The 16,714-nt window shown below is 43.0% G+C and overlaps 1 protein-coding gene across 9 annotated transcripts in view; it reads right to left on the reverse strand.

The window, feature by feature from the left end:
- The window catches only part of SLC6A6 (solute carrier family 6 member 6), a 56,960-nt gene that overhangs the window by 28,759 nt on the left and 11,487 nt on the right, over positions 1–16,714 (reverse strand). For 8 of the 9 annotated variants that reach the window (XM_038149277.1, XM_038149270.1, XM_038149269.1 and 5 more), the window contains 3 exons: positions 4,246–4,485; positions 3,508–3,642; positions 1,403–1,637 (listed from right to left, as the gene is read on the reverse strand). In XM_038149277.1, the coding sequence (XP_038005205.1) occupies positions 1,403–1,637; positions 3,508–3,642; positions 4,246–4,474 (599 nt within the window). In that variant the 5' untranslated portion in view covers positions 4,475–4,485. Of the gene's footprint in view, positions 1–1,402; positions 1,638–3,507; positions 3,643–4,245; positions 4,486–5,818; positions 16,709–16,714 lie in introns of those variants that run through there. The other variant, XM_038149273.1, reaches the window with a different exon arrangement.

The raw sequence follows: 16,714 nt of genomic DNA on the forward strand, positions 1-16,714 counted from the left end.
AAACCTCATTTGGATTCAAGGCCTTCAGTCCAAAGTCATTGTGGGAGAGTCCAAAGGAGTGAGAGCTGCTTCCTCTTCTACAGCTACTTGCCTCTCAGTTCCCCCAAAATATACCAAGGTACCACTTAACAATTGTTTTCCAACTTCCTCCATATTTATAAGGGAGGAAATCACCTGGGAAAGCAGCTGACCCCCAGCACAGAAACACAGAGCTCATGGTGAAAACGCGACTCTCAGAGCCTGCACCCTGTCTCTCACACCAGCCACCAGAGCCTTTTGACAAACTACCAATCTCAGATTCGATCTGCCCCTTTATATTATGGCTCTCATGTTACAAATATTAGCACAGCTCCTAAGACTATTTTTTTCTAAAGCTAATGCATGCCAAACATCTTCAGCACGAACATGATTCCTGCTGGGGCTTTGGCTGATGCTTATTTTTAAAAATAGAGAAGTAGGTACAAGTTGATCAGAGATGAAACTGCACTTTAAACATGCTGAAAGAGCCAAGCTGGGCCGGAAACTGATTCTACTCGTAAGTGACTATCTGAGCAAGCAAGCAAGCAAAAATTATTAATAAATTATGTGAAGATACCTTGGATTTAAGTTTTCCTACAGGTGTCTTCCTCTGCTGCTATGTTTTGACACTTACATAAACACACAGAGTTTTGAGGTCATGCCTGTTCAGAGATCATGTTATGCAATATGATTTAAAACTTGAAAAATAACAGAGAAATGAGAATAAGAAGCTTATGACTGATGAAATTCAGGCATCTGGCAAAACAGTCTCCTCAGAGAGTGCAGAAAAAAAAGTTTTAACAGAGATGACCTGAGAAACCTAGAATACAGGACAACGTTCACCACCTCTGTCAGATTTATTACTGAGGTCAAAACCTTACATTGTCATCAGACTGAAGAGAGATGTGTTATAGCTACACAAAGTGTCCTGCAAATGCTAACAGCTGGGGAATAGGCAACCACAAAGGTGATGATTTGTCACTGTTTCCACTGTAAATCCCTGCTATCAGGGCATCTGCAGTGACTTGTTTGTGTTCTCCTGCCACCCTCAGAGAATCCAGCCAAGAAGGAATAAGTTTTCTTCCAAAGAAGAAGCTGTACTTGGTTTTTAAACCTCCCTGTATGGTCTAGGATAAATACACTTAGACATCTATCACCTGCCTCCACCACTCCTGGACTTACCTCAAGATAGGTGAGAACCAGTAGCAAACACTGGTCAAAAAACTGACACCCAGAGCAATTTTCTTTCCCTATCTAACACTCCCCACTGGGCTTCCATAAAATCTCAGGACTGACCTCTGGCATGACACCAAAAGCTCCCTGAAGACACCATGAAGAGGGGGTACTTAATCCCAAAACTCTGTTATGAAGAGGGGGTACTTACTCCCAAAACTCTGTGACAGGAGAGGTGAAGTTAGTGGCATTCAGCGATATCCAGAGCGTTTTGTTCTTCCTGAGAGTGTCTTCCACACAGGTGGGCGTGTTCCACTTCTGGTGGCAGTGTGCCCATGGCAGGACGCTCTGGAACGACTGGAACAGGTAGTAGAGTCCCCAGGCCAGGATCACGATGTAGTACACATTCAGAAGGGACACAATCACTATGGAAGCATAACCAATTCCTGGAAAGAAGGGGAGAGACAAGAAAAACGTGCAGATGTGACAGCTGCTGCACCCTGTGATCTCCTGGGGCTTGTGCCATTCCCACTGTGCTGTGGCCCTGTGTCCTGCCCTACCCTACTGCTGATGGAAACCCAGCTCAACCACACACAAGCACAGACCTGCCACCATCTCTGGCACTCAGGGCTGAGTTTCTGGCTATGGTTTGCTGACATTGAGGGGAGGACTACAGGAATTTACCCAATTTAGCACTAACCCAGCTGTTTCAAGTTTTACTAGAGGGAAGTCAAGGCATCAGGCTTTGCTTGTTTGCTGCATCATCTCACTTCTTAGGTTGCCCGTGTGGGCAGCCTCACTCTTGTCACACTGTACCCCAAGCCAACCTCCCTGGCAGCAGCTCAGCTGGACAGCACCTCCACCACTCTCAGTTTTCAACTGGCAGGGCTCAGTCTATGTGGGGAAAAAAAATCACATTTCTTGAATGAGGTAAAAAGGTATCAATGTGAAAGTGGTGGTTTCTGCCTCAATTTCATTTGTGCAAAGGAAGCATGGTATTTGTGGATCTTATGGTTACCTGGATCAATCTCTGCTTACACAGTTTGCCAGTTATGAACCACAAGCAAAAAAAAAAATACTTCCTTTAAAAATTTAGAGTTGTCTCTTACAAGAACCTGTGAGGCTCCCTTTAACATCACTCTGATGGATATTTCAGCACTTGGGATACCTGCCTCATATTTTACACTTTAAAACCTTGTTGCAGCAGGAGTCTTTATCACTAGAGATTATTTTCATGTCAGATGGAAACAAGCAGAGCAAGTGCTATTTATTCTGTACATCTGCATTTCTTTCAGCATATACAGCTAGCTACATTAGCTAAACTTTCTCTTTATGGATGCCTGGGAGATTGCTATTTAAACAAGGAACATTCCTTCTTCCTCCTCCTCCTCAAAAAAAAAAAAAAAAGTTTTCACAAAAGTGGGAGGAGGAGGAAGAAAATTAAGCTAAAGCAGCACAATTACATCACCCTCAGCAGCATTTTGAGTACTAGGTGGGATGGTGAGCCTCAGAGAAAACCCCCACTTCTGCTTGGGGTGACATCAGGGGAGAGAGATGCCTGGAACAGCAACAATGGCAGAGCTAAAGACATGCCAGTGTGAAGTGCCCACTCTTTCCAAATTGGATTTGAACAGGGCCACATGCTTAGTGCAGTTATTTCAAATGATTCTGCCTGTGCTGTCCAGCTGTAAAGGGCAATCTACACACAAGACAGGCATCCTCTGTCATTTTTCTAACCTTTAAGTTTTCCTTCTAGTCAACTTCCAGAGCAGCCTTCACACTGTTCCTGTGAGCATCGAGCAGGCAAAGGCCCCTTGATAATATCAGACCAACATTTGCCAGGGCCTGCTCAGTTATGACCAAAGCCCTGTTCCTGAATCCCACCAAAAAATGCTGTCCAGGTTTTGACTGCATCAGTAGGAGACAGATGATGCCAATGAGAAACTTTCACATGGACGGGTTTTGATTTCCAGACCAAAATAACATTTCAAAGATGGTTTCATTAATGCCATCTAGCCTTCCAAGACAACGCTTTCTCTGATACCTGTAAACAAAATGTGCAATTGCCTTAAAAGGCATAATATGCAATTTCTTTCTTGGTTATTGGCAGTTTTGCCAGTTAACAAGCTAATAGCATCAAAATCAATACCTCACTTTGTCCTTCAGACTCTCTGACTTCTACCTTTCCAGGAACCAATATCATACTCTTAATTACTAGAGCAAATAGCTGAGTTAATGGACATGAGGGGAATGGTGCTGCTACAAATGGTTTGCAGAGGGGTCTTTAAGCAGTAAAGCACAACAAGATGTACTAACCAGTGAAAATAGGGCAGATCTTTTCCCAGCATGTAATTCCACCTTCGGAGGTATACTGTCCTAGCACCACCTCCAGGAAAAACACGGGAAGACCTCCCCCAAACAGGAAAATGAAATAAGGTATAAGAAATGCACCTGTTGAGAAAATACAATAGTACATAATGAGATTAAATGAATGAACGTATGCAAGATCATCAAAAAAGTGGCAACAGGCACATATAAACAAAGAAAGGTATTTGATACTTAAATGTCACTATGCAATAATCTTATTCTGGGGTGTTTTTGCTCATTTTTTCTGCAAGAAGGAAGAGTATAGGCTGAAAGGGGCATTTTCTTACCTCTTTAAAGTGAATATCTCCAATAACAATGGCAGATTGTTAGGCACACAATACTTTCATATGGGTCAGACTGCTCTTATTCTGAAATCCCCTGGTCTGAAATCTTAATGGTCTATATTAATAGCATACCTTCTAGTTAAAACTCAGACTCAGCTGTAGCAGAAGTAAAAGAGCAGGAAAGGTTCAATAGCACAACATTAGAAACTGCTGGATGTTTTCCCCTAATAAAGTTTTAATAAAAAACTTCACTACTCAGTGATGAAACAACCTCTCCTGAAGACTGGTGAGGGAGGCAGAAAACACAGGTATGAACAGCCTCCTTAAAAACTGGATGAAGGCACTGAAAAATAGTGAGCGTGGGGCAGACAGACTGACCGCTGAGCGCGGAAGGAAAGCTCACCTCCGCCATTTTTGTAGCAGAGATACGGGAACCGCCAGACGTTGCCCAAACCGATGAATCCCCCCGCCACGGACAGCAGGAAGTCGATCTTGCTCGCCCACTTCTCCCGCTGCGGTGGCTTTCCCTCAGCCTCATCCTCAGGCCGTGTCCCCGGGCTCTTGCCAGGGGAAGGTTTGAGGATGTCCTTGTGGAAATCTTTCAAGCACTGAAGCTTTTCCTTTGTTGCCATATTTCTGCTTTCTACACAGAAAAAGAACAAAAAAAAAAAAAAAAAAAAAAAAGGAAAAAAAAAAAGAGAGGTTTATTAAACAGTCTTTAAACAGTCTTTTCCAGCTGAGCTCTCTAACACTGCAAGAACTGTTTAGCCAAACTCGTTCTATACAAAACAGTGTTGTTTATTAAGCTGAGATAGGAAAATACTTCTGATGACTTCACTGACCAGGAGAGGCAAAGTCCCCCTGACTGTGTGGTCACCTCTCTGCAGGCAGAGCAGTGTAGAGCACCATGAAGCTCTGGCACTGCTCGCTGCTGACCTGCTGCCTGCAGGGAAGGGGTGCCCCAGCAGCACTCCCCGTGCCGGCTCCTGCACGTGGTGCTCCTGGGCAAGTGTCTAACGCTGCTTCCGTGCCCAAAATAAAGTACAAATCACTGCATCTGGTTCCTTCTGAAACATTTATGTGAAATACAGAATAGTAAATCTCACCTTTCCAGATAAAACCCATTCTTCTACTTCCCAATAACTTGAGCGATCCTGTATTATTTATGGCCTGCAATTTCCATTCCCTGAAGTACTATAAACCTTTCAGAAAACTATACATTCATAAAAACTGCAATGGAAACTCATTTGTTCTAATCAGCCTGCAGGAACTGAAGGAATCTTTTCGGTTTATTCCATTTTCATAACTGCACTGTTTTCCCTTGACATCAATAAAGGGACAAAAATGAGCCTTTATATTCAATTATTGTGAAATGCACACCTATGCAATGGAACCGTTTGCTGAGAATGATGGCTCCTTAGTTAATTAAAAAGTCAGTGGCATGATTCATATTAAATCATAGCTGGTTTAATAATTTATATATATAATTTATTATCAAAATCATAGACATTCAAAAATAATAACAGAAAGAATTATTCTACCAAGTGCCTTTTTAACCAAGATTTTCTAATGAAAACAATTCAGGAGTAACTTGTAGCTTTTATGTTAACTGAGATGTCAGGCATATGTGGCCAATTAATTCCCCACATAACTCAAGTGACTTCAGCTGGCTCTGACCAGTTATTATTGCATAGTGTGTTGATACTGAAATTTTCACCAGAACCAGGCAAACCATCAAGTTTGTTCCAGATCACAACCACTCACTGCTTATACATGTCATTATGAGTATAGTCATAAAAACATCATGCTGCAGATTATGCTGTTTGATAGCTGCCAGCCTCCCCCATACCTGCATACTGGTTTTGATCTCTAACCTGACTGAGCTCGTGGCAGTGACCCGAAGATTGAGCTGACATTAGCTCTGCAGGAAGTTTTTAATCCGAAGATGATTTTGAGATAGATATGCATCACTGTACCTGCAATGCTTTCCATACACCACGGAAAGTTTCAGAGGGCTAACACAGCCATAAACCACAGCAGCTCCACGCTCACCCCACTGGCACACTGGTGGCCTTCCAAAGCAGGCACTGTGATAGCAGCTGCCTATCAGGCCATGATCTAAAGAGGGACTTTAATCTCCACAACGTTAATCATTATGACTTTCTATTGGTTTTTAAACCAGGGCACTGGTGAGTGCTGGGTGACACGGGCACTGCAATACCTCGTGATCAACAGCAGAGAGAGCTCACAGAAGGAAAAAGTCAATCTCAGGGTGATGGACCATCACCACTGCATGGCGATGAAGGCAGGACATGTTCCACCAACATAGCTCCTGTTGGCTACTGTTAGAGACATGGTATGAGATAAAGCACTAACAGAATAAAAATGGTAGGGCCAGCTCTGCAACAATCTTTAGGCACTTAGGTGCTTTTGGGCTTAATTGACAGTAGCTAACTTGAGTGGAGTATCACGAATGGAGATTAATGGAGGTGCCTCTAAAAGGGATTCACAACAGCCTTAACCTCCCTGAGAAACCTGCATCTCACACCAAGCCCCAAACAGGCACCATCCTGCATAAACTCCTGGAGACCTCTCTTGAGGGAGAAAAAAAAAGTGGACATTACTGCTTTTCTTCAAAGAGGTGGTTGATGTCCTGCTCTCTCTGCAACAGCTACCAGGTATGGAGAAAGCTCATATTTGCTTTCTTTTGCTATTTGTGCTCCTTGAATCCCTATCTTTCATCTTGCTGGAGCATGTCATACCCATCAGGCAACAGGCTATTCTGGGCTGAGGAATGGAGGGCATTTGGATCGTCTCAGGGAAGCTGCTCTTCACAGGGGTTATTGAAACACTCATCAGCCGAGGGAGAAAGCGTGCAAAAGAGAGAGGCTCACACCTAGTGTTTAGGATATGCTCTTTTTTTCACGCAGTTTTTTGGTGAACTGGTGGGACAGCCATAAACCTGCTTAAGAGGGCACAGAGATATAAAGATTTACAGATCCCTGTAGGACTGGGTTTGAAATAGGAGCTTAACTGCTCTCCGTGGAGACTGATACTGGAAATACCCCGAAACAGACCATTGGGAACACAGGCTCCCCTTATATAAAAAAACCTAAGGAGACCTGCAGCATTAGCCACCTCGAAGATTAAAAACTCTTCAGGATTGCAATTTTTTGCACTCTACTTTTATCTCGTGACACAGAGTTCTTTATTTCTCTGCCAGCTCTAATCCTCTTGCCCGCGGATTTACTTTGACCCAGGTGTTAGTCAGCTCTACCCAGAGTTTGGAAGGCTGACCAGTTGATTGCATTCTGTAAACCCTGACTCTCCCTGGGACAAGGTGATCACCCTATGGTTTGTCCCAATTAGCAGCACACAAATGTGAAGTGATGCCTTTCCAGACTCTTTCTTTGTAACTGAGTGGAACTGCGTTATAAAAAGGGATCTTTAATTTGTCTCAAGATACCCTAAATTAATGACTGTGCTTAAAAACCTAATTAGTAAGTGTAAATTATGCTTCAGCCTTAGCTGGAGTGTGGTGACAGATCGTGATCTGTCCCTTAGTCCATGAACCCTCAAGGTCATGCTTCCTTTTGGGCTTGTTTCACTGTATGGGTGGCAGGAAATGTGCACCAGAACTTCGGTGCAAGTCACCAGCTCTCATTAGTGGGACACACTACCTATCCAAGGCTTGCACAAAATCAGTAACAGCCCAGCTTTACTGTGTACAGACTTGCTAAAATCCCAATTGTGTCTGGAGGACCGGCAGCTGTGGCTGGCAGGCACGTACAGTCCACCAGTACCACAGGAACTGCCACTAAGCGGCCACCTGGGACTGCGGTCCCAGCCCGTGTCACGTTCAAGGGATGTCGGATTTATCCCCCTCTGCTGCCAACCATTGGTGTCCACCCAGCCATTCCCAATTACAGGAACTGTCTACAAAGGCTGCAAGGGTGGGGGGTACGGGCGATTCTCCCTGGTGAAGAAAAGCCAAGAAAAGTAAGTTTGTTTAGTGAAAGGCATTGTCTTTTTCCTTAATGGGGTTGGAGTTTCATTTCCTTTAGCTATGTCCCACTGGGTGAGGCTAAAATGGCTCTTAAGGGAAATAGTCTGACAGAGATGCTGAAACAATATGTTGTCACCGCCCAGGTCAGAAGCAGAGAATAATAGGTTATTTTTACTGTATCACTTAGTAGGGATGGTATCCGAGATCTAAGTCCATCAGATTCCCCCAAGGAAATATATTGTGAAAAAATGCTCTTGCAACCACACAGTCCAAAAGGAGCGATCCAAGTCTGAGGCATACGTCTGCCTCCCAGAGACACACGTCTGCCTTCCAGGAGCCACATCTGACTGTGAGAGTACCCCCTCCAGGAAGCTTCAGATGGCCCCAGGAAGCTTTGGCTTCATCTGATGAACTCAATATGGATAAATAAAAAGCAGCAGTCAAGCCTGCTATTTATGGTGTGCCCCTAGGCCGAGCCCAGTCACACTGCAAGAGCAAGGGGAGAAAAAATCCAGACGGGGCCAGGCCCAGAACTGCTCTCACATACAAACCCTCATTAACTGAGGATGGAGTAATCAATTATCAAATCGATGCTGGTAAACTATGGAAAAACAGAACAAGGGATCAAGCATGGGCACTTTGCACTTCTCAAGTATCTGCACACTGGTGTGGCCAGGAGGCCCTTCCACAGGAGAGTCACGTGTCTGTGCCTTGCACAAATTTCATCAGGTGAAATACCCTGCAATAACCCAGGCTCTCTGGCTGCCTCCCATAATTGATCAGTCTTTGATGCACAGGTGAAAATATCTCCATAAGAGGAGTGCTTTCACAGCCAGCTTGGCTTGGGCCATCCCCTGGGCTACAGCTATGAGATCTTCACACGTAGAGTCTGCACCTCAGATAACCCATACCCTTTAAAAAATACTGGCATTGAAATGTAATCCCTCATAACACGCAGAAAAAAATAAGGGGTAGAGGAAGGGGCAGGCGCTGCACAGACAGGGCAGACGGTGAGCGATGGCCATGAGGGAAGGCTGCCAGCACAGCCAGGACCTGCTGGTTGTCAAAACAGACACAACTCCCAATACTGCTGAACTACTGACTTTTTTTGTCAGACGACCCATGGATTACACATCTGAAAATACACTGTGTTCAGTATTTGCTTTGGGATTACAGTAATGATCCCCTCCAAGCTTCTTACAGCCAAAGACGAGTGACCGATGCACAGCAACACCTTCCAGGAGGAGCCTCGAGGACAAGCACATCACAGATGCCACCTCATTTAATAGTTAATAAAAATCAAATCTTTCAAACAGTATTTTTCCAAATGCTGATGGAAATGGGAAAATCAAAGTCTGCCTGAACACAGATATGTGTTTGTAAATATTTACACATGCTAAAATGCATGCCCTGTCTTGCATCTGAACATCAGAAACCACAGCAAAGCAAATGCTTCTTTTTTGGCCAATGCATATAAACTTTGATTAAAGATTCAGTATACTGAATTGTTGACTAGAGTGGTAACTGAATGTTTTTTTTTTCTTGCTTCTCTTTCTGTTGGAAAACTAAAAGCAAAGTACACATTCAGAGTGCCTTTCACCTTGATGGGAATGTTGCTTGAAGAATGACTGTATGGCTGTATCACTAATTTTATGGATTATTTTTGCAATATGATATGTATCATCATTACTTCTGCTTTCAAAGCTTCTCTAGTAAGTTCAGCCTGTGCAGAATGCATATCTTGAGCTTCTCAGGACTCTCTGATCCTTTTCTGCCTCAATGACTTTTGAAAGACATCAGTTTATCACATTATAATTAATTCTTCTAACCCCGTTTAAGCTCACTGCTTCTTTAGACATTGCCATCTCTCTTATTTTTCTGTCATTTATTTTGTGTTCTGCAAATAGAAATCAATTTTATTCCCTTAAAAACTGAGCTTTCCTAGAACTGCCAATCTATTTGTGGGTTGGCTCTTTAAAAAATTATTATTATTTTTCATTCACATTCATGAATATTTCAGAATTAGATGCCCTGATTGCTGGATCAGAGCTGGTCTTCAAATAAGCAGCTTCCACTTTCATTGAGAACAGTGGAAAAACTGCTATTGATTTCAACAGTAGTAGGATCAGGTCCCAAATAAAACTGCATTTATTATGTTTGGCTCATTTCCTAGGATTACTTGGAACTTTGAAAGCTGTAATTCTTGATGTTGACAGCTCTCCCTCCCTCCCAGGGCAGTGTGGTTAAGCCAATCGATACATGATTAAAATAAACAGCCCCTTGATCAAACTCATGGCTGCAGTGCAAGTCTTTCAGATCTGGAGGGAAAAAAAGCCTTTATGTCTGCCAGCCCTCAATGCCCCACCAGTATCAAAGGAGCACCTGACTTCACTTATTGTCCCTAATTCATATGCAAGTTCATTCTGCTTCATTGAACAAGATACCTACAATTTCTGAAAAATAATACCACTCTCTTTACTGCACACACTGCCTCTCTTCCTCTTAAAAACTGCCCCTAAAAATTCTCTGAACTGCAGCTCACTGTTCTGTCTTTTAATGGATTCCTCTTTTTCTGTATACTTTTCCCTGGGTTTGGGCTGTTATTTAAACCCTAGAATCCATTTGTCCTTTCTTCTTAGTTTTTGCTCCAACTTTCTCCATCTCCCTTCTCACTTCTTCATCATTTCTTTTTCTTTCACTGTGATGCTTTTTTTAAGTCTTCTAAGACTGACTGGAAAATCTGCTACTGAAAATTATCTAGGAGGAAAATGAACTTCTTTATAAAGCTGAAGCCTACTCTAAAAGAAAAGCCCAGGGCTTAATGCAATTTCTTTTTCATCAGTTGGGGTCTGGACAAAAGGTATCTTTTTTCCCTACATGCTTTTTTTTCTTGCTGCTGTTTCCATTCATGTTCTTCAAATGCTTCAAATAGGCACCATGTCACAGCACCGAGCTGTTATAAAATCCTGCATCTTTGCTCAGATTTCAGCAGCAGAAAATCTGCAGTCACATAATATTTTCGATGCTCATTTTGTTCTACTTATTTATGTCAAAGAACAAAGCAGTTACAACTAAACCCGGAACAGGAGGAAATGAAAAACTCCTTTTCCGTTGTGTGGGGTGGAAAGGAGGAAAATGAACACCCACAAATTCCAATGGATTTCAGAGGGAGCATGACCCTGACCCTAAACAGGGGCTGAGGCAAAGATGATGCTTCTCCAGCCTCAGAGATGGAGCCCGATTCCCCTGGAGATGGCACAGGGCAGTCCTGGCAGTCAGTAGGGAGAAGCATGAGATGCAGTGGAGGTCTGGCACACTGAGCCACACCAGTTATGACTCTGTCCTACTGAAATCCCCTGTGGGATTGCACAGTGTCTCCTGGACCCCAAGTGTCCTGCCTGGAGAGCCATGGTGCTCCCGCTGTGTCCCCTCCTCAGAGAAGCAAGCCCAGGGGTTGCTCTGGCAAAGATAACCAAGGGGAAGGAGAGAGGAGTTGGCAGAGGCAGAGACTGAGGGGAAACTGCTGGTAACTCTGTGCAGGAGAACAACCAGTTAAAACTTGGGTTTGCTCACGTGAAGCCAACTGCTGACCCAATTTAATGCCTCTGGGTGTGCCAGCTCACAGCCTCCTGACTGTCAACAGGCTGGAAAGAAGCACCAGCTTCTCACTGCCATCCCTGCCTGCTCCCCCTGCTCTACACCCACTGTGAAAGTGGAAAACCATGACTTCTCTGGGTGACACCACCTCTTTGAACTTAAGAGAGGGCCCTTAACAAAATGCATTCTATCCATGTGGTGTAGCAAGCTGACGGTTTTCCAAGCAAGATGGGCATTGTTGAAGAAGATTCAACAAGCTGTGCACATCCTCAACTCTTCAGCCTCCTTGTACCCTGAAGTTATACACCTTCTGACCAAGGGAACAAGAATTGTTGTATTTTACTTTCAGTTCTGAAGGTCTGCATCTGAATGGATTGCAATTCTCTATCAACCCCTGGTGTCAATTAAGTAATTTCTATTGCCACAAATAAACCACATCAAAATCAATTAAGGGATGTCCTTCATCCTGCTGTATAAAAAGGCAAACCCCCTAAAGCTTATGAACTCAGTCAGTGGTATGCACTGTACCTATTGAATTTTTTGCATGTGATTAATAGTGTATTGATCCTATGTGACACTTCTGAAGGCACTTGCAACACATGATAATGTCAGACAGCAATTTCCATGCTACAGTAATGGAGCACTGCCCCCGTGCAGGGAAGAGAAACAATAAAGTAGTAATTTAGAGAGGCAAATGTGCAATAAAACATATGAATTCATTATATCAAAGTAGTTTTTTCTTGGAGATAAATCATTTCACCCTCACCTGCTTTTTCTTTCATGCTGATTCTAAATTTAGCCTTAAATTAACTGAGTTTACCAATGCTAATGTTCAGGGCATTCTCACAATTGAGGAATACTGTATTTTTTCATTATGTTTTCTAACTAAGTAAAAAACAGATGGATGTGTAAGATTATACATTTTTGGAGAAACAAGTAGAGTCTTCTATACCCAGCAATGGCTTTGATCAGCTGCTGCCATACCTGCCTAGGCCACCTCCACACAAAGCCAGAGTTGTGTTTTCACTGCCTCTATCCATTCATCTTAAACAATAACTGAGGACAGATTTTTATCCCACCTGTGGCAGCTGTACAAACATGTCATACAGTACCTTATTCCCAGAAATCTAGATCCCCACACCATCACTGGAAGGGAACAATCCTTTCTTCTTCTTTGTTCCCGTGCCCCATCTGCCCAACACCTGATTTTTTTTTTTTTTCTAGAGTACATTAATGGAAGGAAGAGTTGTGCAACACGGCACTGTGGGTGGAAAGCAGCCAGCCAACCTGCACCAGGAAAACAGCTATTACACGCACGCGATCCGCAGTGTTAGTCCCATTACAGGGCTATAAAACCTGAGCAGGTTACAAAGCCCTGAGGGCTGGGCCATGAGCACTAAAACCTAATGGTGAGAGTGAGCTACTTTTGATTTTAGCCTTGACTTCTCCTCCATGATGGCAGTAAATATCAGCAAAAATACGACTCGGTGACAGAAATGAGCTGTAATCTTTTAAGAAGTGGAGTATCGACCCTTTGCTGATGAACCAGGGTACCCAGGTGACTGGGGTGCTCTGCCAGTGCACCTCTTCTCACAGGCCTTCAGCCACAGAGATTTCCTAAGCACCTTGAGGTTTAATTTACTGTTGTTGTTTTCTTTCCTTCAAGCAAAAACAAGAAAAAAAAAAGGGAACAAAAACTTTAGGCGTATGAAGCTTTGCACAGGAAATGAAATTGAAACCACTGACACGGCAGCGCAGCAGCGCGGGCGGGTCTGCAGGAGACGTGCAAAAAGAAGAAGTGGCAAAGCTGATGAACAAGCTCAGGGAGAGCACAACTTTGCAAAACAGATTGGTGAAACATAGATTTTCGCACACAAAAAAGTGAAGCTCTGTAGCTACTATGATATTTATTTGCTCTCCTGCAGCTGGTGCCAGGTGCTGGCTTGCACGGTCGGACAATGGCATGTTTTGTTTAATCCCAGAACAGCCTTGGCTCTGTCTCCAGCTGCAGCCCCGTCCTCTCAATTTCCCTGGCTGCCCAGAGCCACTCACTGTGCTCATGGAGGACATTTGAGAAGGAATACCACTATGTCCTACAGGCCTTGCAATGGGCATTATTTCAGCAAAATAAATAAATAAAGTTCTGAGTTGCAAATAGAACCTTTGGTACTGACCACTAAACCACCATGCTTTTAAATACCATGTGTTTCAGACTGATTCCCAACCAGAGGTGTATTTTCAGTTCAGTTTTGCCATGGGTCTCTGACATTTGCTTTCACAGACCGAGAGCTGTGCTCATTTTTATGTCAAGAGATATGAAAACCAAACAGTGCCAGAACAAATACTTCACTTTTCCAAGGAAACTAACACATAAACCACTTCTGCATACCATGGTCTGCAAAGTGCAGAGCACTCACCAAGCAGGAACAAAACCCTGGGCTCACACACTACTGGGACAAAAGCCCCACAGAATTCACTCTCGAATTGCAGCCTCCAAAGGGAATTGTATTAGAGCAAAGGCTGACTCCAATACAAGACACAAGTATCTGCAGTCCCATCTTCCTACCAGGGTCAATCCCACAGGCTACAGGTACTTGTTTACTTGTTTTTCTGTTGGCTTTTGCAGGTAAGCTTCCCCAAATACAGCATGACAATATGTGAACAGCCTGAGTATTTTTCTCCACCTCGTCTTATCTTTTCAAACAAATGCTAGCTGATGGTTTCATTGCAGGTTGCTTTTATAGTCCTGGCCTGACTACTATAAACTGAACTTGCTCCTGTTACCGTCCGAGGATTTTTCTTAGTGCAATTTCATCTTTTGAACACACTTAAATAGGATACCAATATGGCACATTAACTTTATTAGCTAAAGCTGTCTTCATCATGACTACAATTACTTTTCACTACTTGGTTTTCTTATGCAAAAGTTAATAATGGACAGGTGGGAAATTGTTTGCAGTTCCACTTTAAACAACAGGCACCTGACAAGCTGCTGAGATAGTAACAAAACCACTTTGCATGCAAAGTAATGGCAGAAAGTGAGAGACTTCCTTTGGTTGACTTGTCTGAATTTTTGGAGGTGACTTTTGCAAGAGCTACATGAACTTGTGATAGCTTTACAGAAGGAGAAATCACCTAGGTGATTCAAAGTCAAATGTAGTGCTTGAAGTTCCACATTTGGATACTATCTGTCCATGAAATTTGACTAGTAACCTACTGCTTGTGTACTGCACAAAAAGCAGTGGAGAAGGGAACTTCAACCCTACTGAGCAACAGTATCTCCCATTCTATATTCCCTCTACCAGGCACAAAACCTTTTTCACACTTAAAGAGCAGTACCCTGCATCATTTAAGCAGGATCTGTATGAGGTGAGAGTATTTATGTGGTTACAGAAAAGGGAGGGCAGCAATGAAAGCAAAAATCTTGATTTTAGAATCTTGTCTTGTATAAAAAGGGACAAAAAAAGCTTTTGGTTGCTCCTATTTAGTCCTTCTTCAATCCACTATGGTAGCCCCATTTGTAAACTTTACTTTTGACAGAACCTGATGGGAAACCAGGTGTTTACATAAGCAATATACTGCTTGTTGATAAAGTAGAGAGATGGAGAGAAAGTATCTTATCTTGTCAGACTTGAAAAAGAAACCCTATGAAATATTCCCATTTTTTTTCCCACCAAGGGAGTTTTAGAAGGGGTTTTTTTTGGGTTTTTTTTGCATTAGAATAGCTACATCATTGTTCAAAATCCCCTAGGCTGATATGGTGAATCTGAGTGTGATCTTGCTTTCTCTCAGCACAAGTAAAATAACATTGTTCTGATGAAGGGCGTTTTTTTGGCTAACATATGGGCTGACCATGAAAATTTGCTACCCGATGGAGCTCGCAGATGCCCCTGTGCACGTCCCAGCTTTCTGGCAGACAGCTGCAGGGCTGGGAGGGCCTTGAGCTGAGGAGCAGATGCTCTGTGCAGCATTAACTCCCTCACGTGGTTACGGCCGCATGAGGAAACCAGCACGTAACGGCCCGGCCAGGGCAGTTGGTGGCTCACTAAATCCTAAATACCCCAAAGCTCTCTTCAAGGCTGCTAGAGAATAAGATTTGTCACTGAAAAGGGAAAAAATAGTGATATTTGCTTTTAAATACTTATAATCCTGTTATAATTATGCTTTATACTCCTCAATTGATTACTTCAGTTGGAACTTACTGAAGATTTGAAGAGAACTCAAGAGAAATCCTGCAACAAATTCCAAATAATTTCAGAGATATCCAAATTTCACCAACAAAGCTCATCTGAGGTCATTGTTTACATCTTGATATTGTTCCCATGTAAGTAAAACCTCTGTCACCTCACTGACCTTTGCTCCTGTTCTATACAGGCATGAATGACAGGGAGTGAGGAGTTAATGGCATGCACAGCACTATGGCTGAATCAGTAAAGGAAGTGGGCATTAAACAGAACCATAAAGTAATTCAGGGTAGAAGGCATTTCTGGAGGTCACATTGCCCAGCCTCCTGCTCAAAGAAGGGCCAATATCAAAATCAGACTGGCTTGCTGATGGCTTTAGATGGTCAAGCTCTGGCCAAGTGTGGAGACTGTACAGTCCCTGTGCAACTTGTCCCACTGCTTCTGCTCAGGATGAACATTTATTCCATATAAACAATCTGAATGTCTCTACTGGACAAAGAAAGAAGATGAGGAGGAAAAGGGAGAGGAGGATTAATACAGAATGACAAGTTGATACCAAATGGAAGGCTCACTCTTCACTCTTCTGGTGCTGCACACATACAATACAAGCAGTTGGAAAGCAAAAGATACTGAGGGGGTCACGGTGAGTGACAATGGGTAAGCTCCAGGTTAAGAACAGGAAAAGCAACAGTCCCTGGTGGCAGCATATCAGACAATACCCATTTTAATATTCCTTTAAGAAAACCAAACAAAAAGCCTCACTGAGTGCTTCAATGCATGCCAAGCAATTATTGCTTTCCACAATGTGTCCTGTGACTCACTGTGCCACAATGAACTGGCATATGGTGCTCATTCAGGGTATATAACTCACACATTAGCTCTGAAGAGCTAATAGTTACTTGGACTCTAGTTAATTTTGGGGGTTTTTAATTTCCCTATGGCAATGCAATAAATGTCATGCTTCTTATTGTATTATTATTTTTTAAAAGTGTTTTTAGTGGCAGGCAAGTGTCATTAACGCCTCAAATCTCTCGTATGCAATGAAAATCAATTCAAACAAACTCTGGCATGCGAAAGCACATAAA

This window comes from Motacilla alba, chromosome 12 (genome assembly GCF_015832195.1).
Source record: "Motacilla alba alba isolate MOTALB_02 chromosome 12, Motacilla_alba_V1.0_pri, whole genome shotgun sequence".
Taxonomy (NCBI): Eukaryota; Metazoa; Chordata; class Aves; order Passeriformes; family Motacillidae; genus Motacilla; species Motacilla alba.